The 22,351-nt window shown below is 59.9% G+C and overlaps 1 protein-coding gene across 1 annotated transcript in view; it reads left to right on the top strand.

Annotated features, from left to right (window-relative positions):
* Window positions 1-20,528, top strand: part of LOC143171645 (scavenger receptor cysteine-rich type 1 protein M130-like) — a 91,078-nt gene extending 70,550 nt beyond the window's left edge. Inside the window, 14 exon segments of the mRNA XM_076360688.1 lie at window positions 11,170-11,493; window positions 12,787-13,095; window positions 13,327-13,641; window positions 14,594-14,920; window positions 15,007-15,321; window positions 15,977-16,291; window positions 16,774-16,836; window positions 16,921-17,235; window positions 17,697-17,732; window positions 18,021-18,158; window positions 18,919-19,014; window positions 19,444-19,527; window positions 19,743-19,895; window positions 20,148-20,528. Of these exon segments, the coding sequence (XP_076216803.1) occupies window positions 11,170-11,493; window positions 12,787-13,095; window positions 13,327-13,641; window positions 14,594-14,920; window positions 15,007-15,321; window positions 15,977-16,291; window positions 16,774-16,836; window positions 16,921-17,235; window positions 17,697-17,732; window positions 18,021-18,158; window positions 18,919-19,014; window positions 19,444-19,527; window positions 19,743-19,895; window positions 20,148-20,404 (3,047 nt within the window). The 3' untranslated portion in view covers window positions 20,405-20,528.
* The last annotated feature ends 1,823 nt before the right edge of the window (window positions 20,529-22,351 follow it).

Genomic DNA, 22,351 nt, shown 5'->3' with positions numbered 1-22,351 from the left:
GCTCTGGGCCGGGTGGGGGGCTGGAGGGAAGCGGGTGACACTGGCCAGGAGGTGAGGACCAGCTCCCACAGGGGCACAGTGCCCCCAGGGGCCCCAGGCCAGCACAGCCCCAATCCTGCGGCCGTGGTCCTCTAGGGCATGGCCAGGCTGCGCTGCCTCCTTGTGCCACCCCACCTCGGTGGGAGGTGAGAGGTCCCCAGGCACTCCCTGTGCTCTTGGGGTGCTGGGACCTAGAGATCGGGCTGTGGGACGTTCTCTGCTCTGGGAGCAGAACAGGCACTCTGGGTGTCTCGCTCGCATGTGGCTGTCCCTATTGCTGCTCTCAAAAGGCCAGGCAGAAATCCCTCCAGAGGCCAGGACCAACCCCACCTGAACTGCAGTGTCCTGCCCGATTGCCAACAGGTTTTCCTGCCTTCCCAGATTGCCCTGTCCCTGCCACCCCAAGCCCCAAGGAGCAGAGACGGGTAAGGGCTTTGCGGCAAGGATGGAGGGGTGAGGGGGGAAGTTTGCTCATCCAAGGGTTGAAGGTGCTGGGACATGTGGGGCTTCCCCACCCATTGGACTCCATGGCGAAGGGCGAGGGGCAGAGCACAGCTGGAGCCAGAGGAGCACAGCTGGAGCTGGGGCTGCCTGACTCCTCAGGGGATGGAGGGCGGGAAGGGTGTGGGGAGGGATGTCCCTGACTTTCCTGGGAATGCTGTCTGAGACCCCAGCCAGAACTAGGGCCATGCCTCCCCACCACCTCTTGCCTAAACTTCTTCCCTCTCATTACAGCTGCTTCTTGCGACCAACTGGTTCCCAAGGCTGGGCCTGGCCAGAGGAGGGAGGAGACTTGGGCCTGGCCTATTTTGGCTCATGAGGCTGGAGAATGACATCCTGAGCTGCACCACGAGGGCAGGCCTGGAGAGAGGGAGGATACTGGCACAAGGAGCTTGGAGAGATGTTTGAGCTCAAGCTCTCCAGGCAAGCCTAAATGAAGCCCTGCCTCTGGAGACTCTGCTTCCCAGACCACCATGGGATGGCAGGGGATCCTCTGCTGACACGCTCTCATGGACAGATGTCCCCACCGCAGACATATACAGCTCCTCCAGGGGTGTGCTGCAATAGGAGGCAGAGGCAGGCGCTCGGCAGGAGTTGGGCTTGAGGAATGGTTCCTCTCCCCAAGGTGATATGCCAGCCAAGGAACGTTCTCCAACGGCACTGGACAGACCATGGAGGCAAACTGCACGTGGCCAGCCTTAGCATTGACCTCAGCGTGGGCTGAATCGTAGACCTCCTGGCGCTGAAGTCTCCTTGAGGGATAGCTGCTGCAGGGAACGTGCCTTCCCATGCTTTACCATCAGCACTTCCCAGAGGGACCGTTTCCTCACTGGGCTCTAGTAACACAGTGAGCGCTGAGTGCTGACCAGGGCTGCCCTTCCCCCAGGGCCTCCCTCACCTCCCTGTGCCTCAGGCTGTAGACAAGGGGGTTGTCCAAAGGCGGCATGGTGTAGAAGAAGAAGTCCACTTTGTTGAGCTGCCTCAGCGGGTCTGTTCTGGGCAGCAGGTAGACGAGGATGCGGGTGCCACAAACAACAGTGATGACGGTGAGGTCGGAGGGTGACGTGACCCTGACCAGAAGACCTTTGAAGACCCAGAGGTCACCGATCTGTGCTGTGCTGCAGCGCAGCACAGCCTGACCGTCAGGCCTGAGCTGTCCTGCACGGATCTCCTGGCTGCAGGATAAACTCAGCCACCTCATTGCACCAGAGGAGCCTGCAGGCAGGGCAGGCACCTCAGCTCCCAGGATGCTGCGGGGGAGGGACTACAGTTCCCAGCATGCTGTGGGGCCGCATCCTCCTTCCTCTTCATCTGGTGAGGGTCATGTACAAATCTTCCCGCTGTCCCTTCATGTCCCTCCCCAGGTCAACTCCAGGTCAGCCTTGGCTTTCCTAGCCCTATCCCTCACCATCAGACAGCACCTCTCGACTTCTCCTGGGTCACCTCCCTCTGTCCCCACCTCTTGCATCTCCCTTTCCGTGCCTGAGCTCAGTGAGGAGCTCCTCACTCATCCATGCCGGGCTCCTGCTGCCTTTCCTTGATTTCCTCCTTGTCGGGAGGGACCTTTCTTGAGCTTGGAGGAGGTGGTCCGTGAATATCAAGTAGCTCTCCAGGACCCCTCTTCTTTCCAAGGCCATAGCCCATGGGATTCTTCCAAACAGATCTCTGACAAGGTTGAAATCTGCTGTCCTGGAAGCCAGGGCTGTGGTCCTGCTCTTTGCCCTGCTCCCTCCCCTCTGCATCCTCAACTCCACCATCTCACGGTCACTGCAGCCAAGGCTGCCGCTGACTGTCAAATGCCCAAGCAGTTCTGCCTTGTTCACCAGTGCCAGGTCCAGCAGAGCACCGCTCCTTCTGGGTTCCTCCATCCCCCGTGCCAGGAAATGCCCTCTAGAAATCTCCTAGATTGCTTGAGCCCTGCTGGATTGTCCTTCCAGCAGGTACCAGGGTGGTTCAGGTCCCCCATGAGGACCAGGGCCTGTGAACGTGAGGCTTCTCTCACTTGCCTGAAGAAGGCCTCATCTACATCTTCCTCCTGAACAGGAGGTCTCTAGCAGATACCTGCTAAGACGGCACCCACGTTGGTCTGCCTGCTGATCCTGACCCATAAGCTGGCTCCTGTCCCACCCTGAGCAGGAGGCAAGTCCACCTCCTCGCCTTCCCAGACGGTCCTTCCTGAAGAGCCCGTGTCCCTCCACCGCAGCCCTCCCGCGGTGCCATCTACCCACCACACCTCTGTGGTCCCAGTGTGGTCCCAGCCCAGTAATCACACACAGACTTCTGGCCCTGCTGGTGGTTCTCCACGCTGCGTGCATGAGCGTGCAGGCACTTCAGGGAGGCACGAGCTGTGCTGGTTTCCCGGGAAGAGCGCGAGAGCCTCCTCTGCCGTGCTGCCTGTGTGTTGGGATGTGCAGGAGTGGGGCTGCACGTGTTCGAGCTGTGGGGCAGGTGTGGACTTTATTCCCTCCTGCCCCTAAGAGCAGTTCTGGGATCACACATGGGGTGTGTCTAATCCCTTTAGACGGATCCATCATCAGGCACAGGCCAGTCAGTCCAGCTGGGAACAGCCCCAGAGCTCTTTAGTTTGTATTTAGAGGTGGATCTCGGCAGCTGAGAAGCCTCCCAGCCCCTTGGCTAACAGCCACCGCTCCCGGCACCTTCCCCTCTGCTGCGGTACCAGCATCTAGTGCTAGGGAGGAAGAAAGAGAAGTGTGTGATTGTAAATGAGAAAGCAGAGAAATCCTGCAGGCGTAGCTCAGGCCACCTGTGATGGGATCTGCTTGCAAGGAAGGCTCCAGGTGTCTGGGAAGTGGGAGAGGCCCCTGATGCCCAAGCCCATGAGAAGGTCCCAGGTGCAGCTGATGAGCCTGGGGCTGAGTCAGGTTGGGCCAAGACCTTGAGTGTCCCATATGGGTAGTCCCCCCTCGGGGCAAGGTGTCTTGGCCCAGGACTCTGCAAGGAGCCCTGCATGTCCACAGGGAGAGGTGGGCCCAGAGCTGGGGAGGGAGGGGCTGGCTCCAGGGCCAGGGGCTGCCAGCAGGAAACCTCTAGAGACCAGGGCAAAGGAGTGTGTGAGCCTGGGCTCCCCCCAGACCCCCACAGGGTCACCCCAGGGGTGGAGGAGCTCCCAGCAGGGAATGGGCCAACGCTGTCATGGTTAGTGACAGCTGCCTCCTCCCCTCTTCTGCTCTAGGGCCAGATCCTGCTCTTTGCAGTGCTACTGACTGCTCCCCGCAGGGAGCCCTGCCATGGACACCCAACACACCTTCCAGCCTACAGCGGCAAAGTCTATCAGAGAAGAGCTGGAGAGTTGTAGAGACCCATCAGTGGGAGCAGGGAGGGCAGTTTGGGCCCCGGGTTCCTGCCCAAGTGTCAAACCCTTCTCCCCACACGGCTCCTGTGTGAAAGGTTTCTCTGCCCATGGGAGCTGGGACAGGTGAATGCCCCAGCTGAGGGAGAGGGACCCTGGCTCAACTCCCAGCAGTGCCTGCATTAGGGGAGGGACACAAAATACCCTCTGCCATGGAAATGTGCCCACGTTAGCACCCTCCCAGGCAGGCCCTTCTCCAGGCCAGGGGCTGGATGGCGGCTATGGATTCCAGTCCACGTCTCACAGGGATCCTTTCTCCCTCCCCCTGGCCTCTCCCTCATCTGCCTCCCACAACGCTGAGGGAAAGGTGCCCCCACCAGCCGCTGCTCCCATCCCCCCTGCACCTGCACACAGGTACTGCCCCAACACAAACCGACACTGACACCCCTGGCAAGGCAGGAGGAAGGCAGGGGTGGAGGCAGGAGTGCAGCAAGAGGACGGGGTCCCAGGGCTGCCATGGGGCCTTAATGCCCCTGCCCAGGAAGGAAGGCAGCTCTGGGGCTGTGATAGAAGTTCTCGGGGTCTGCAAGGACCCCCAAGGCAGCAGGAACAGCCCATGGAGACTGGAGTCCTGGCAGAGTCATTGAAGGGGCAATCCCAGGCCCGTGTTCCCCAGCAAGTGGCTCTGTACCCTGTGCCGAGGCAGTGGGGAGGACAGCTGCCTCCTAACCGCTGTGGGAGATGAGCCGTGGGCCGTGATCCCCCCTGTGGCTGGCTGGGGTGTTCAAGGCACCACGGCCACCTTAGGGCTCACTTCTGTGGGGCCAACCCCAACACAGCTCTATTGTGGCCTCTACGCTGTTGGACCAGCATGGCCCAGGAAGGGCCTGGGGGAAAGAGCGACTGGGGAACACTGAGGTGAGGAGATGGGCGCTCCTGCTGGGGTGCATCACGGGACCTTGCAGAGAGCCATTTTTGTTGGAAACTTTTGCTGGCAGGATGGAAATATCGGCAGGAATATTCCCCTGGAACCATGGGCTCTCGCAGCCCCACAGCCTGACCCTGAGCCTGCTGTCCCGAGATGTGCCCTTTGCCCTCCACCATGTCTTTGTGCTCTGCTCCCCCCCAGTCAGCCTCAGGGAGACACCCCGACACCTGGGCAGGCAAGCACCAGCTCTGGCTCAAACCCCCAAAGGCTTTTATTAAGAACAAATATGGAGGCACAGCGTAAAAACAGGGTAATAGAAATAGAGGACATGCCCAGCTGTTTCTGCTGCCCGTGGGAAAAGGGAAACAGTTCCCTGGTGCTCACGGTTCTCCCAGCTGCACAGTCCTCTCCTCCCTCCCGGCTGCACCCAGCTGCACGGCAGGGACGGGCTCTCCTGGTCTGGGCATCAGGGACTGTTGTGCACTGTCTGCTGGTATTGCAACCTTTGTGTCCTCAGGGCGATGCGCCAGAGACACCTCTTCAGCATCGTCATAGCCCATGCTCTCTGGGGACAGGGACCAGGCATCTCCCTCAGCTCCAGGGGCCCCAGCACTTCTCTGGGAGCGCAGGTTTGCCCCTGCAAGCAGCAAGGCAGGCCATTGCACGTTTGCCCCATGGGGTGCCTCTCCTGCTCTGTAGATCTCCAGCCTCCCGTCTCCTCACTGGGAACCCCCACTCAATCCAGTAGCTGCACGGAGACATCACATGCTCCAGCAGTTGCTATGGGACCCCAGTTGCTTCAGTACCTGCCCAGGGACCCCACTCACTCCAGTAGCTGCACTGGGACTCCACTCACTCCAGTAGTTTCACTGGGACACCCATTTGCCTCTAGTAGCTGCACCGAGACCCCACTCACTCCCTTAGCTGACACCACAGCCCAGGGACAGCCACACCCTTGGTCGGACTCCAGTAGCTGGCACCAAATTCCCCCCCCCCCCAGGTCTCACCAGCAGCTGGCACTTCGTCCTTGCAGCACACGCACACACACAGGATAGAGTGAGATTACAGAGAGACAGTTAAGACAAGGTTTTATGAGATGATATAAGAAGTCATGACAGACTGTGGTGGCCAGGCGCATTTCTCAGCCAGACAAGCACACTGACTGACCATGTTTGACATGCAACTGGCCTCTTTTATACCCTTTGCTGTCTAACCCCTTCTACGTTCCTCCCTCTTGCCCCTTCCCCTGCATGTCCCTCATGGCCTTGCACAGATCTATCGATTCCCCCACCCCTCTCAGACTGGGGTCCCTCTGATTCACAACGTTATCAGTTGAAAAGTCCAGCTGATCCTCTTGGAAGTGGTGCCTGTAGATCCTTGATGGCCCATCAATCACTGTGACTGGCTAGGTTCCTTCCTTGTATGGACTCCATATTTGTTTTGTCAAGGCTGTGTCTCATTGTATTTTGCTTCTGGAGTCCCTTTTTTTCCCCTGAGTTTCCCAATTAACCAGGTCCCTGGTCAGATAAACTTGCTGGAATAAACCCTCTCACCCTCTCACATGCCGTCATCGGTTTGTGTGACTGACCAGCTTTGGTTCCCATCCCTGCCTCCCTTACCATTTGCCGGTCAGGTTTGTGTCCCTGTAAGTTCTTGTTTATGGCTTCCTCCTTTTCCCATTGTTTTATTATCCCTTGCTTCATTGAAACAGGTCCTTGACGAGATACCCTTAAAGGAGCAGCCATTCTCCTTCCACACACCCGTACACAGATGAGAGTAAGACACGCTTTGGCTGGATGTCATGAACGAGAGTAAAATATTGAACATGCTAGCGCATGTGTAGACACTCACACACACACAGAGCGAGGGGTCCTTTTGTGACGGTTTCAGACGGTGACCACAGGTGGTGCTGGGACAGCTGCAGGTTCCCCAGGAGGCGAAGCTCAGACAAACTGCCCCGAGAGCTCAAACAGGGCCAGTGTTTTATGTCGGTTTAATTACCCATATGTTTTGCGAGACAGTCACTCGCGTGGTCTGGAGACCTGAGGAAACTGGAGGCTTCCACAGCTCTGGAGGCCCAGCTCTGGCTGGGGTGTTTGTACCTCCCCACGTGCCTTCCTGGTGCGTGTTGGGATCCCTGCCCTGGCACACGCCAGGAGCACCAGCACCACTGCTACGGGAGACATGCCCCGACACGTGCCCCACCCACCAGCTTCTGGTGGAAGTCCCGCCCCCTCCCAGCAGCTGCAGGGGCCATTTGCCCTGGACGTCGCTCTCCTCTACCGGTCATGTGCTCTGCTGTGATTGGCTGGCAGGTTTACCCGGAAGTGCATCAGAAGGCCCTTCCCCTACAAACACAGGGGCCGCCATTTTGGTTTGGCCACAATGTTATGACACGGTGCCGCCATTCCATGGCAGTGAGCTGCCATTTTGTTAAAGATCATACTGCTCTGTGATTGGCTAATGGCCATTTCTTGACACTGTCATACCTACGAGTGCTCAGGCAGCCCCGTGATTGGTTGGCAGGACTGGCCGCCTGTCCTGGTGTCCCCGGGGGCACGTCACAAAGGGCCTGTCATTACATAAAGGGCAGCTGCCATTTCTGACATCCTCATTCCCCATGTGTTTTCATCCTGCATTGTGATTGGCTGGCAGCCATTTCTAGATACTGTCATACGGATGTGTTCTCTGGTAGCCCTGTGATTGGCTGCCTGCCTCCCTTGGACCAGGAAGTGCTGAGAGATACAAATATATACATTTATATGCAATATATACATATATAGAAATATACCTATAAAAGGGAGTGTCCAATTATTTTAACAAATGTATTTATTTAAGAATAGATACGTTATTTTTATAGATAGACTTCTATATGTGTGTATATGTGTATACGTTTACATATCTATGAACAAGTATAAAGCTATAGAAGTTAAATTAATATAGCCACAAAAGCATAGGTATGAAATGGATAAAACCTTCTTTAATAAGAGCTAATGGAGTGAACAATTCTAGTTTGAATGTGAATAGAAACAAAAGGAAAAGGCCAGACCTGATCGCATGTTTCAAAAAACTCCAGATGACCGAGTGAAGGGAGAAGTCAGGAGTGGGCTGGGACTTGCCCAGGTCCACCTGAGCCACACCAGCCACACCCAGTACACGGTGTTTATGTCATGCCAAAGGGCAGGGAAAGGGGGGGTGGTGGCTGATGACAATGCATTGAATACTGCAGGACCTGGGCAGGATGCAAATGGTATGGAATAAGGGGTGGAGATTGTCCTGGGTCTGGCTGGGCTGGAGTACATTTGCCTGATAGCAGCCCTTACGGTGCTGTGCTTTGCGCTGGTGGCTGGTGTTGATAACGCACTGATGTTGTGGCTATTGCTGATGAGTGCTGGCATAATGTCAAGGCCTTCTCTGTTTCTCATTCTGACCCCACAGTGAGGAGGCTGGGGATGGGCGAGAGCCTGGGAGGGGACAAAGTCAGGACAGCTGACCCAAACGGACCAAAGAGATATTCCATGCCATATGGCGTCTTGTTCAGCACTAAAACTGGCAGGGGAGTTTCTCCAAAGTAGCCATTGCTTGGAGACTGGCTGGGCATCTTTCTGCTGGTGTGAGTGATTGCTTCTCCATCCCGTGTTTCCTTCCTTTTTTTATTTTTCACCATTTCTTAAAGTGTCATTATCTTGACCCATGAGTTTTTCTCTCATTTTGCCCTTCCAGTTGTCTCCCCCATCCTCCTGGGGGGGGAGTGAGCAAGCGATTGGATGAGGTCACTTGTTCCCTTGTACCTCATAGGTGAGGAGATAGCAAATAGGTGGATATGTGGTGATCAGGTCACTGGTGCCTGAGTAGCTGATAGGCAAGAGGGAGACACAGAGCTTTGGCATGTACTTGTGATGTCACTCTTGGCTGAGTAGCTGATAGGCCAGGACCAGGTATAGGTGCTTGTGAGGTCATTGGAGCCTGAGTACGTCAATGGCAAGTACATGGCAAATGGACAGATACCTACTTGTGAGGTTACTCTGGGTTGAATATCTGATAGGCCAGGAACAGGCCTATGGATTGTGTAGGCGCTTCTGAGGTCACTGGTGCCTGAGTAGATGATAGGCCAGGAGCTGGCATATTACTTGTGAATGTCTTTGTGAGGTCATAGGTGCCTGAGTAGCTGGTAGGCCGGGAGAAACATGTCTTGTGTTGGATATTTTGAGGTCACAGGGGCCTGAGAAGCTGGTAGGCCAGGAGTAAGAACTTGTCTCATGTAGGTGTTTGCAACGTCATTTGTGACTGATTAGCTGATAGGCCAGGACAAGGCCTATGGGTTGTGTAGGTGCTTGTGAAGTCACTGCCGCCCTATTATCTGATAGGCCAGGAGCAGGCCCATGGGTGGTGTAGGTTGAGTTGTGTCACTGGTGCCTGAGTAGCGGATAGGCTAGGAGCAGACCAATAGTTTGTGTAGGTGTTTGTGAGGTCATTGGTGCCTGAATACCTGAGAGGCCAGGAAGAGGCCCATGGCAGGTTTAGATGCTATGACATCACCTGTGGCTGAGTGGCGCATAGGCCAGGAGTATGCACATGGCTTGTGCACGAATTTGTGATTTCACTGGTGCCTGAGTAGCTTTTAGGCAAAGATCAGGCATATGGCTTGTGTGGGTGCTTCCGATGTCATCAAAATAATATTTAGGCCCCATCCAAATATGACTTTTTGGAAGAACCATGGTCAGCAGAAGCCCATACGCAGCACACCCGCACGTGTGACAGTGTAACTCATGAGCACACAGCAGCAGAAGTAGAAGGGTGTGAGGTCATATAACGCATAGCACCCCATGGCTGTGGGGCTCGGTGCAGAGCAGCCGTGTGCATCAGAAGGACATGACGGGGGATGGGAGCTGCCTGGCCCATGTCTGCAAGGCTGAAGGAGCAGCCCCTGCAGCCCTGGCTGGAGCAGTCGGGGTGGGGGTGGCTCAGGGGCACCGCAGGGATGTGCCAGGGCACGGTGCCAGGAGGAAACCACAGACTTCCTGCACGGGCGCTGCGGGGGGAGCATGGCGAGGGCTGCGAGGCCACATGGGCTGTGGTTTGTGCACCTGCAGGCTCCAGCTCCCGAGCCACCCGCGGGGAATAACGGCCCCTTGGTGACAGGCTGAGAGTCAGGGACATGTCTGAGCCTCTGGGCTGCATGTCTGCTGCCAGGGCAGGGACATTTCCCAGCTCCAGCTCCTGCAAGGGACCCACCATGGGGCTTTGCAAGCCAGCACTCCTGGGATGGAGCTCTTGTCCAGGCCAAGGACCTTTCCCAGCTGCTGTTGCCAGCACAGCAGGGTCTGTAGGAGGGGCAGGGGCTGTTTCCTTCCCATCCTCACACAGACCTTGGTGCAGTCCCAGCCCTGTGGTTCCTGTAGCATGGGGATGGCTGGTCACTTGCCTCTTGGGCTCTTGGATGAGCCCAACGTAGGAGATGCTCAGTGCCCCTGGTCCCCACAGCGAGATGCAAGGGGTGACAGATCCATTCCCTGCCCCCCACACAGCCCTGTCCTGTGATGATTCCCCACCGCCGTGACCGTGACACCCGAAGCGGAGCCATCCCTCATATATGGTCATGAACGGCGCTGGAGAAGTTCATTGGAGGGCTGGGCTGTGTCGGAGGGGAGATAGCTCCTGATCATGTCTAAAAAGGTGCTGCTGCTTCGATTGGCTCCTCCTGCAGCTGGGTTGGCATCTGCAGAGATATATTACCCTCCCACCGCTGTTGTCCCCGTGAGTCCCCCGGAGCCGTGAGAGGGAGTGGGGTGCAGCAGGGCTGTGCCAGCAGGGCAGGAGGCTCAGGATGGGCACAGAGGGACTCCAGTTCCCTCAGGTGATGTGGCTGCTCCTCTGGGTGCAGCTGTGCAGGGGTAAGTGCCGGTTCCCTTGTCCCACAGCCCAGGGCCAGTGAGTACCAGCAGGGTCATCGGGATACTTCTGAGAACAGGTTTCTTTGCAGGTGCCACTGAGATGAGGGGCAGAAGGTACTCAAGTCAATTGAACTTCTGCCCTTCCCTGTGTCTCTCTGGGTGGGAGAGGCAGCTGTGGGCCTGAGGGCACAGGGCTGTACAGGGGTTTCTGGGATGGTGAGGAGACGGCCACGGTGTGCGGGTGGGCATGGGCAGGAGGTTGTTGAGGTGGGAGGAGGTGCTGCAGGCTGTGGGGTGGTGAATGGCACAGCAGGTCTGCTGCTGGGCACCCCCAGCTCTTTGCAGCCCATGGGGAGAAAAGGGACCCCCACACTGCCCCGAGGACAGCCCAGAAGGGGGAGGACTCCCACTCTAGTGCCTGTGACTCAGCCTGGGCAGGGAGGACCTCCAGACCTGCAGTTTGGGGCTCAGCACCCTCCTGATGGGTCCCGTGTTGATGTTTGAAGGGGCTGCGGTGGTGAGGCTGGAGGATGGTGGCGGACGCTGTGCTGGAAGAGTGGAGGTGAAGCACCAGGGCCAGTGGGGGACCGTGTGTGGTATCTCTTGGGACATGACCGATGCTGCAGTGGTTTGTAAGCAGCTGGGCTGTGGGTCTGCTGTTAAAGTTCCTCAGTATGGACACTTTGGGCCAGGATCTGGCCCCATTTGGATGGCTAATGTTGGCTGTCATGGCACCGAGTCTGCCCTGTCTGACTGTACACACAAAGGACGGGGTCAACACAACTGTGGTCACGGTTTGGATGCTGGAGTGACATGTTCAGGTAAGGGACCAGCCCATTCCTCACCTTTGTGGCTGGGATGGGGGAAGGGACCTGGCTGTGCCCTCAGGGAAACAAGGGGGTACTAGAGAAGGGCCTAGTGTGGCCGGTCACACTGCTGAGCTGGGACTTTCATTCCTGGTTTCCCCGGTCCCTGAGGAAAGCCCAGTGGGAACCTGTCCCTGCCTGACCCCCGATGTGGCTCAGCCCACCCTCAATCGGTGCCTGGGGCTGGGAGATAAATGCCCACCCTGCCCCGCAGTCTCTGTTGGTTCCCAACTTTCTCCTTCTGTTCACGCAGGAGCTATCTGGCAGCACGGAGGACGAGGTCCCCCCATGGCAGAGGCACTGAGAGCAGCTCACGTGGCCACCCACAGCCGAAGGGAAGGGCCCAAGGTGGCCAGGGACTGTTGGGTTGTGTTCCCTGGCAGACATGAGTCCCCCCAAAGCAGAGGGGCTGCTCACAGGGGAGGAGCACTGGGCTTGGGCAGAAGAGCAGGGTGGCGTGGCCACCCCATTCTTCTTCCAGGGTCACCCCATGAGAGCCAGCTCACAGGGAAACAACCCTGTGCAGGCAGTGCTGACCTGCTGCCCAGCCTCTCCTGTCGGCCCCAGCCCCTGTCTGCCCTGTGCCACGGGGGATTTGCTAGCACTTTCTGGCTCTCCTTGGTGCCTGTCCTTGCCTTGGGAGCTTGTGTCAGTCCAGGGCTGCTCCTCTGCCTACTCTCCTGCCTTCTGCCCAGCTGTTGGCTGGGGCTGTGCATGCCTGGCCGTGTACTTCTGGCCCTGGCTGAGGACCCCTCCCCGGGTGGGTGTTGGAGCTTGGGGCTGGTGGAGACAGCAACCGCAGGTACACTCATAGAGTGTGTACCCTCTGGGAATGAGGTGCATTTCTGGTAGCTCCCAGGGGTTCCTCAGCCTGGCACTGCGCTCGGCAGGCAGAGCAGGCTGCAGCAGCCAACAGTGCCTGGGCCAATCTCCCTGGGCTCAAGTGCTCCAAGCGCTGCAAGTGCCTAGGGCCCGTGCCAGGCATCCCAGGGTCTCCAGGACAGCAGCAGTTTTTCTAAGCAGTATCTGTGGCTGTGGGTTTGGAAGAAAAGCCAGCCCATGAGTGCTGTGCTGATGTCTGAGGAGCGGCAGGCAGTCCCTGATGTGTTTGTGCCATCAGCACCCACTGGGAGCTGCTGGGGTGCTTGTGGGACTCTTTGCCCGTGGCCTCCTTGGAGATTAGGTGGGATGCGGTCAGGTAACGGACAGAGGGCTCTGGGAACTCACAGGAGTCTTTGATTGCTCCAGGATTTGTCCGGCTGGTTGGAGGGAACAGCCCCTGCTCAGGACGTGTGGAGATCCATGATGGAACCCAGTGGAAAACTGTCTGTGACTCAGACTTTGGTCCCAAAGCCGCCGACGTGGTCTGCAGGGAGTTCCAGTGTGGCACAGCCCTGTCCATCCCCGGAGCAGCTGACTTTGGAGAAGGTGTCGGTCCCATGTGGGACAGAGAGCTGCAGTGTGCGGGGAATGAATCCTTCCTTGCGTTCTGCCCCATGGGGTCCCCCAGAGACCAGCCCTGCACCCGCACGGACGCCGCTGGTGTCACCTGCACACGTAAGGACTCCTGTTGGGGTGTTAAATGCCAGGGGGTGTGCTGGGGACAGGGGAGCAGGGCAGGGACTGTGCCGTGCCAGGTGTGAGGACAGCAGGGGTGATGTGGTTGTCTGCAGCCCTAAAATCATGCAGAAGGAGGAGGATGGCAGGCTCTCGTCCATTTGGCCTCTCCTCTAACTCCTGAGGGAGCGAGAGCACAAGTCCGCCCTCTCTCATCCTTCTCTTTCCCGGAGTTCACAGGGTTCCGGCTGGTGAATGGCAGCACGGCATGTGAGGGGAGGGTGGAGGTCCATGTGCTGGGGACCTGGGGCTCTCTCTGTGCCTCCCGCTGGGATCTCTTGGATGCCCACGTTCTCTGTCGTCACCTCGACTGTGGGTTTGCTGAGTCCATTCCCAGAGGAGGGCATTTTGGGAGAGGAACCGGCCCTGTCTGGAAAGACTCATTCCACTGTGATGGGACAGAAGCTCACCTGGGACAGTGCCCAGTGACTGCCTTGGGGGCCTCACCATGCTCCCATGAGAACAGCGCTGCTGTCATTTGCTCAGGTGAGTGCTGGGAAAACACAGGATTAACTTCATTTTCCCCTGGCATGAGAGAGAAATCCAAAGCAGGGGACCCCATTGCAGTGCCAGGCTGCATTTCTCCCTGGAGAAACCCTGGCTTCACCAGAAGCGATCTGGAGGGCTTTGCCTGCTCGGACCAACTGCTCTGCTGTGGGAGAGCTGAGGACTGAACAGGAGCAGTCGTCTCTGCCCCCCGGGTCAGCAGCTCAGGCTCCGGGGCCACTACTAGGCCTGGGCTCCTTTGAACTCCCACTGTGGGATGGGCCCGGGGCAGCGCTGCGGGGATCATCGCCACCCCCCTGGCTGCAGACAGCCCTGTTCCAGCCACAGAGAGATACCCTCAGAGCCTGAACTCACCATCACAGGGGCTGCCTGGGTGCCCCTGGCAGCAGCGGCAGACCAGGGGGGTGAGCTGCAGAGCAGGGCTGGGCTTTGCCCTGCCTTCTGGTCAGCGCAAGCCCCAAACTCATCCTGTTTGCTCAGAGAGGCCCCCCTCGCTCTGCTCCCTGCCAGGGACACAGGCTCCCAGTCCCCCATTCCCAGGGACGTAGATGGGCAGAGATGTGTGGGCTGTGCCTGGTGTCTCAGCAGTGCCAGTGCCAGTGCTGAGGCTGGGCAAAGCCTGTCCTGGTGCTGCCCATCCCCAGGCCACTGCTGGCCATTGCTGCCTCCTGCGGAAGCTGCCCCAACTGCATTGGCAGGGACGTGCTGTGTGTCTCTGCCCCGCCAACAGCAAAGCTGGCGTCTGGCTCAGGAAGGCTCAGGGACTGGGCAACCAGCCCCATGGAGCCCTGGCCCAGGAGCTCCCGCAGAGGGCTGGGGACAGGCAGGCAGAGCTTCAAGGCCCTGAAAGGGTGCCAGAGCCTGGAGACGTGCCGCAGGCTGTTTGCCTCCCTGGTGCCACCAAGGGCTGGGGCATGGCTGCTCTCCCCAGGCCCAGCTGGCTCCGCGTCCTTGCGGCTGGTGCTTGGAGGGAGTCGGTGCGACGGACGAGTAGAGATCTTCCAGCACGGGACATGGGGCAGGGTCCTGGATGACCACTGGGACATGCGGGAGGCCAGCGTGGTGTGCCGGCAGCTGCGGTGCGGAGAGGCAGAGACAGCTTACAACCCCCCGAAGCCTCAGAGAGGGACAGGTCCTGTGGGGCTGCGGGGGGTCAGGTGTGCAGGGCACGAGGCCAACCTGACCCTCTGCAACACCTCCCTGCCCGAGAGCATGCTGGCAGCAGGGATTGCAGAGGACGTGGGGGTCGTTTGCCGGGGTAAGTGGCACTGCACAGGCCCCCCCCAGGCTCTGGGCTGGGTGGGCACCGCCCCTAATGACAGCTGGGGTTTCTTCCCACTGCAGGGAGCCGGCAGGTCCGGCTGGTGAACGGGCCTGGGCGCTGCGCTGGGAGAGTGGAGATCTACTACCAGGGCAGCTGGGGGACCATCTGCGATGACAGCTGGGACCTGCCCGATGCCACTGTTGTTTGCCACCAGCTGGGCTGCGGAGGGGCGGTGGAGGCGGTTGGCTCTGCTCAGTTCGGGGAAGGCTCTGGGCAGATCTGGCTGGATGCCGTGAACTGCTCTGGGGCCGAAGCTGCTGTCTGGGACTGCCCAGCAGGGTCCTGGGGGCAGCATGACTGTGGGCACAAAGAGGACGCAGGAGTTGTCTGCTCAGGTCTGTGCCGGGAGCTGTGGTGGGAGCCCAGTGCCCAGGGAGGCTGGGACGAGGGGACAGGCGGCAGCGACCGAGGCTGTCCCTGGCTGCCTCTGAGCCTCTGCCTGAGCCTGTCCTGGGGACACGCATGCACAAACCCCCTCAGTCCCACTAGAGGTCCCTTGTAAGCTGTGCTGTCCCCAAGGGTTAGTGGGGAGGGCATGGGTGTCTGTCCGTCTGGGACTTCTCTCTGCCCCCTGGCAAAAGGGTGATTTGCTGGCCGTGCCTCTGCCTGGCTGAGGGCCTGGGGGGTGAAGAGGCTTCTCTGCTCCCATAGCCCCAGGCCCCAGTGCCTGGGGAGGCTGGGATGAGGGGAGAGATGGCAACGGCCGAGGCTGTCCCTGGCTGCCTCTCAGCCCCTGCCCAAGCCCGTCCCGGGGGTGCCAATGCATGGGTCTCCTCAGTCCCACCAGGGTTCCCCGGTGAGCTCAGCTGTCCCTGAGGGTGAGCGGGGAGGGCAGGGTTGTCTGTCCATCCGGGACTTTTCTCTGTCCATGTGTGCAAGGGGGACTTGCTGGACGTGCCTTTGCCTGGCTGAGGGCCTGGGGGGTGCAGGGGTGTCCCTGCTCCCACAGCCCCAGACCAGCATGTTCCCCTTTGGCCACTTTCCTCCCAGAGTTCGTGGACCTGAGGCTGGAGAACAGCGATGGCTGCTCCGGGCGCCTGCAGGTTTTCTATAACGGGACGTGGGGGAGTGTTTGCTCCAACTTAATGACTCCCGAAACAGTGTCGCTGGCATGCAAGGAGCTGGGCTGCGGGGATGGAGGGTTCCTGGAAACACGCCTGCCCTATGGTAGGGTGTCTGGCCCCGCCTGGCTGGATCGTGTGGAGTGTGGGGAGAGAAACAGCTCCTTCTGGCAGTGTCCCTCCGCTCCCTGGGACCCACAGTCGTGCGATGACCTGCAAGATGAGACCCACATCACCTGCAATGGTAATTCTGAGCTACCCGGGCTCCAGCATCCCCCCAGCTCCTGCTCCCTGCTGGGCACAGTCAAGTACAGAGACAAGGCCCACAGGGGCTTTGACCTTACGTGCCAGACCCTGCTGCTTCTGGTGGCACAAATGGGACTTCAGCTCTCAGAGCCCCACACATTCACCACCAGTTGCCAGCCGTGCTCCCAGCAATGCCCGGGGGAGGCAGAGGTGTCTCCAGGCAAGGTCTCAGGAGAGACCAGCCAGCGCTCCGAGGAGCGTCCCCTCCATGGACACCCTCCTGCTTTTCTGTGAACCAGGGTCCCTTTGGGGCTGAGCAGTCAGGGTCCCCCACATTGCTGTGTGTGTCCCCTGAATGACCAGGGTTCAGCTGCTGCCGTGAGCGAGGCAGCACGGGGAGGTGTGAGCAGAGCTGTACCCCACCCTCTGCTGCATGACTCCCCTGCAGCAGCCCCTTCACCCCAGCTTTTCCTTCTGCAGGGAGACGGTCAGAAACGCCCCCAGCCCTGGGGACTGTGTGCCCAAACTCCACAAGCTGCACAGGTAGCTGCTCCTCTGCATGCCCCTCTCACCTGGCAGGGCTCTGCCTGCTGTCCCGGTGCCCTGGAAGGTCTCTGCCTTCTCCAGACAGGGAGAAGATTCGTGCCGTTGGAGGCGAGAATGGGTGCTTGGGCAGAGTGGAGGTCTGGCACCGCGGCTCCTGGGGGACGGTGTGCGATGACTCCTGGGACATGCAGGATGCCGAGGTGGCATGCAGGCAGCTGGGCTGTGGCCCTGCAGTGTCTGCCCTGGACAAGGCTGCATTTGGGGAGGGTGCAGGTCCCATCTGGCTGGAGCAGGTGGAGTGCCGGGGGACAGAGCCATCTCTGCAGGACTGCTGGGCTCGGCCTGGGGACAGCGGTGCCTGCCGGCACAAGGAGGATGCTTCTGTGAACTGCTCAGGTGAGTGGCAGGGCTGGGACTCCTCACGGGGGTATTGGCAAGGAGCCAGGGAAGGCGTTTTTCCTTGCTGGGTCCCATCATGGCTCCAGAGCTCCTGAGAGCAAGGCTGTCCCTGCAGAACATGGGAGCCTGTTCCCAAGTGGGCAGCTGCTTCTGTGGGGCTGGATGTCCTCCGTCTTCTACCCAGCAGGGCTCTGCAGGCCCCAGGGGCATCTTCCAGCGTGCTTGTGCTATCCTACCCGTGTCCCAGAGCAGGGCCCTGGGCTCTGTTCCAGCCACCCTGAGCAGCCCTGCAGGAGGGGCAATTTGTGTGGGATGTGTCAGGGATGTCTAAAAGCACACGCATGCATTCACACACATATAAACACACACACACACACACACACGGCATGTCAGAGAGGAGGCTCCCTGGTACCTGCACACCCACCCTCTCAGCCCAGTCTCCTTCTCTTCCTCTGCAGCTGCACCCAGGACGGCAGCACCAACGCCCCGAACAGGTAACCTGTCCTCCCTGGCTGCGCTGGGTCTTCTTGAGGTCAGGCTGTGACCCGCAGCTGGAGGGAAGGGCCTTCTTGTCGGGGTGTGAAGCTCCCGAGAGGAGGCACCGGGGTAGCGGTGGAGGGGGTTGGATAGGGCTGTCATTTACTCAGTAGGGTGGGAGCTTCCCCATCACTCACCCCCTGGGGCCCCTTACCCCCGGTGTAATGGGGGTCAGGACTGGGGTGTCCTGGCCCCACACCTCTCCCAGGTCTGGTGCTGCCCTTTCTGTGTTCCTGCCCATGCAGATCCCACTCGGGGCCGTCCGACCAGCAGTGAAAAGGTCTCACTGCCCGTCATCATCTGCATCATCCTGGGAGCCCTTCTCTGCCTGCTCCTGGCCCTCCTGGCCGGGCAAGTGCGAAGCGCCAGGGCTGGGCGCAGAGGTGGGTCTGTCCCCCATGGTCCCAGGGGAAGATGCCTCCTGGCAAGGCCAGGGGTGCTGTGGGGTGTCAGTGAGTGGTACAGGCAGAGCTGGGGGGACAAGAGTGTGTGCTGCCTGCATTCCCATGTGCTGCCCCATTGATTGCCTGACCATGGGCCACCAGCAGCAAGGGGTAGAGAGAGTCAGGACACTGGGAGGATTTAGGGATGAGGCAAGGAAACAAATGGCTGAGCTGGGCTGGGACAGATGGGAGCAGAGGGGAAACAGCTGAGGACCTGCCACTGGCAGCACTCTGGGCAGTGCTGGAGTGGGCTCTGGGTCAGGGGAGATGCCAGGAAGAACGTGGGGCAGCAGGGTCCATACTCGTGGTTTCAGACCCCCAGGCTGTTCCTCTGCCCAACCCTGACCTCCCCATGGCAGGGCACGTGCCATGCTCTGGATCCATGGGGCAGAGAGGGGGAAGCTCCAGGGGGAGAGGAAAAGCGGGAGCTGCTCCAAGCTCAGCACCAGGGACCTGACCCAGGGGCCAGAGGGGCAGAAGGTCTGTCTCTGAAGGGACGGTGCAAGGGTGTCACTGCCCCAGCTCATCTCCATGGAGACATTGCCCTCACTGAGGAAGCGGCAGCGGTGACCGAACAGCGCAGCGGGTCTGTGTTGTGGGGACAGCCCTGGGCTGGCCCAGGGGAACAGGGCTGGGGGAACAGAGCAGGATTCTGTCCCCTCTTTGCCTGTCCCTGAGCCAGCCCTGCCTCTATCCGCAGGCTCCGAGCGCGCTTGGGAGCCCTTCCCTGAGGCCGTGTATGAGGAGATCGGTTACAGCCCAGCGTGGGAGAAGCAGGCAAGGTTCAGTCAGTCAGGTGGGTGTGGGTCCCTCATGGGGGGGCACATGTGCAGAACTCTTTCCCCTGGCCCTCACCCGGGGCTGACCCACTGCAGCCCCCTGGCCCATGGAGTTGGGGTCTGTGGGTTCTGTGGGGAGAGCAGCCAGGTCCTGGGCCTGGGAGAGAAGCTTCCTCCCCACCAGCTCTGCCCATCCCAGCCGGGGACAGCCCCTCTCTGCCTGTCCCTGCACCCCTATGTGACACCTGAGGGGTGAGGGAAGGGGCTGTCCCCAGGCATCTCTGAGAGGCCCTTTGAGAGAGGGTTGATCCCAGGGGAGCAGGGTGAGTCCTGAGCCCTCCTCCCCACTCAGCCCTGGCTCCGTGGGTCCCCCGTCCCCAGCAGCACTGACCACAAGCCAGGGGAGCAGAGCGCACTCCCATAACACCCACTGTGCCTCTCTCCAGGCTCCGATTCAGAGGGGTCCCTGACCAAGCTGCAGCCCTACCCCAGGGACAGTGAGGAGGAGGATGGTCCACGTTCAGCACCAGGTAACAGGGGCAGGAAGGGGTTGATGTCCTGTCCCTGCAGACATGTGATGGACAGCAATGTCACTGAGTGTCACCGTCAGAGCTGGGGAGCACACTGGGTGTGTCCTGTGGTGCTGCCAACACCGGTGTCTGAGCCCCATGTCCCTGCGCATCCTCCCATCCTCTGCTCTGCAGGGTGTATCTTCTCACTCTCACCAGCTCCCCTCTCCTTTCAGATGTCCCTGTCCTGCTCGGAGGAGACCCAGCAGATGGCTATGATGATGCCAGGGAGGTTTCTGACCCTGGGGAGGATCCTTCCCCTGGGCAGGGAGACTGGGAAATGCCCAGGGCGCCAGAGGAGGGAGCAGGGCCCGGGGATGCTCCCGGAGGTGAGAGGGAAAGATAGCGCTACCGGTTCCTGGGGTGCCATCCCTGGTGCTGGATGAATCGCTGCTGTACTGAGAGCCCAGCCTCCTGGGATGGGGGAACCTGCCCTGGGAATTTTTCCTTGGGGGGAGCAGGGGGTGGGAGAGAGACCTGAACATCTCAGGACTAGTGAGGAGACGGGAGGCTGGAGATCTACAGAGCAGGAGAGGCACCCCATGGGGTGAACGTGCAATGGCCTGCCTTGCTGCTTGCAGGGGCAAACCTGCGCTCCCAGAGAAGTGCTGGGGCCCCTGGAGCTGAGGGAGATGCCTGGTCCCTGTCCCCAGAGAGCATGGGCTATGACGATGCTGAAGAGGTGTCTCTGGCGCATCGCCCTGAGGACACAAAGGTTGCAATACCAGCGGACAGTGCACAACAGTCCCTGATGCCCAGACCAGGAGAGCCCGTCCCTGCCGTGCAGCTGGGTGCAGCTGGGAGGGAGGAGAGGACTGTGCAGCTGGGAGAGCCGTGAGCACCAGGGAACTGTTTCCCTTTTCCCACGGGCAGCAGAACCAGCTGGGCATGTCCTCTATTTGTATTATGCTGTTTTTACGCTGTGCCTCCATATTTGTTCTTAATAAAAGCCTTTGGGGGTTTGAGCCAGAGCTGGTGCTTGCCTGCCCAGGTGTCGGGGTGTCTCCCTGAGGCTGACTGGGGGGGAGCAGAGCACAAAGACATGGTGGAGGGGAATGGGCACATCTCGGGACAGCAGGCTCAGGGTCAGGCTGTGGGGCTGCGAGAGCCCATGGTTCCAGGGGAATATTCCTGCTGATATTTCCATCCTGCCAGCAAAAGTTTCCAACAAAAATGGCTCTCTGCAAGGTCCCGTGATGCACCCCAGCAGGAGCGCCCATCTCCTCACCTCAGTGTTCCCCAGTAGCTCTTTCCCCCAGGCCCTGCCTGGGCCATGCTGGTCCAACAGCGTAGAGGCCACAATAGAGCTGTGTTGGGGTTGGCCCCACAGAAGTGAGCCCTAAGGTGGCCGTGGTGCCTTGAACACCCCAGCCAGCCACAGGGGGGATCACGGCCCACGGCTCATCTCCCACAGCGGTTAGGAGGCAGCTGTCCTCCCCACTGCCTCGGCACAGGGTACAGAGCCACTTGCTGGGGAACACGGGCCTGGGATTGCCCCTTCAATGACTCTGCCAGGACTCCAGTCTCCATGGGCTGTTCCTGCTGCCTTGGGGGTCCTTGCAGACCCCGAGAACTTCTATCACAGCCCCAGAGCTGCCTTCCTTCCTGGGCAGGGGCATTAAGGCCCCATGGCAGCCCTGGGAACCCCTCCTCCTGCTGCGCTCCTGCCTCCACCCCTGCCCTCCTGCTGCCTCGCCAGGGGTGACAGTGTCGGTTTGTGTCGGGGCAGTACCTGTGTGCAGGTGCAGGGGGGATGGGAGTGGGGGGGGTTGGTGGGGGCACCTTTCCCTCAGCGTTGTGGGAGGCAGATGAGGCAGAGGCCAGGGGGAGGGAGAAAGGATCCCTGTGAGACGTGGACTGGAACCCACAGCTGCCATCCAGCCCCTGGCCTGGAGAAGGGCCTGCCTGGGAGGGTGCTAACGTGGGCACATTTCCATGGCAGAGGCTATTTTGTGTCCCTCCCCTAATGCAGGCACTGCTGGGAGTTGAGCCAGGGTCCCTCTCCCTCGGCTGGGGCGTTCACCTGCCCCAGCTCCCATGGGCAGAGAAACCTTTCACACAGGAGCTGTGTGGGGAGAAGGGTTTGACACTTGGGCAGGAACCTGGAGCCTAAACTGCCCTCCCTGCTCCTGCTGTTGGGTCTCCACAGCCCTCCAGCTCTTCCCCGGTGGGCTTCTCTGCTGCAGGCTGGAAGGTGCGTTGGGTGTCCACAGCAGGGCTCCCCACGAGGAGCAGCCGCAGGTCACTGCAAAGAGCAGGATCTGGCCCTAGAGCAGAAGAGGGGAGGAGGCAGCCGTCACCAACAGCCTCTGCCATGACAGCGTTGGCCCATTCCCTGCTGGGAGCTCCTCCACCCCTGGGGTGACCCTGTGGGGGTCTGGGGGGAGCCCAGGCTCACACACTCCTTTGCCCTGGTCTCTAGAGGTTTCCTGCTGGCAGCCCCTGGCCCCGGAGCCAGCCCCTCCCTCCCCAGCTCTGGGCCCACCTCTCCCTCTGGACATGCAGGGCTGGAGCCTGCCCCGGTGGGCGTTTCCCAGGGGATGGAGGCTGTGTTTGCAGTGCCCATGTGCGTCACCCATCACCTTGGGGGTCTCACCCTAGGAAGGCTACTCTCTCCCATGGCCTTTCCCAGCGTGGGGCAGCAGTGCAGAGGGTTGGGCTCTCACCGTCAGGCCCCTCATGTAGGTCCTCAGGAGCTGCAGGAGCCTGCACAGATCTGGGGCACAGATGATCCCGCACTGCTGCAGAGAATGAACCCAGCCTGCAGGGCCAGACTGGTCAGGCC

Source organism: Aptenodytes patagonicus, chromosome 29, assembly GCF_965638725.1.
Source record: "Aptenodytes patagonicus chromosome 29, bAptPat1.pri.cur, whole genome shotgun sequence".
NCBI lineage: Eukaryota > Metazoa > Chordata > Aves > Sphenisciformes > Spheniscidae > Aptenodytes > Aptenodytes patagonicus.
This window is presented reverse-complemented; position numbering and strand designations above follow the sequence as displayed.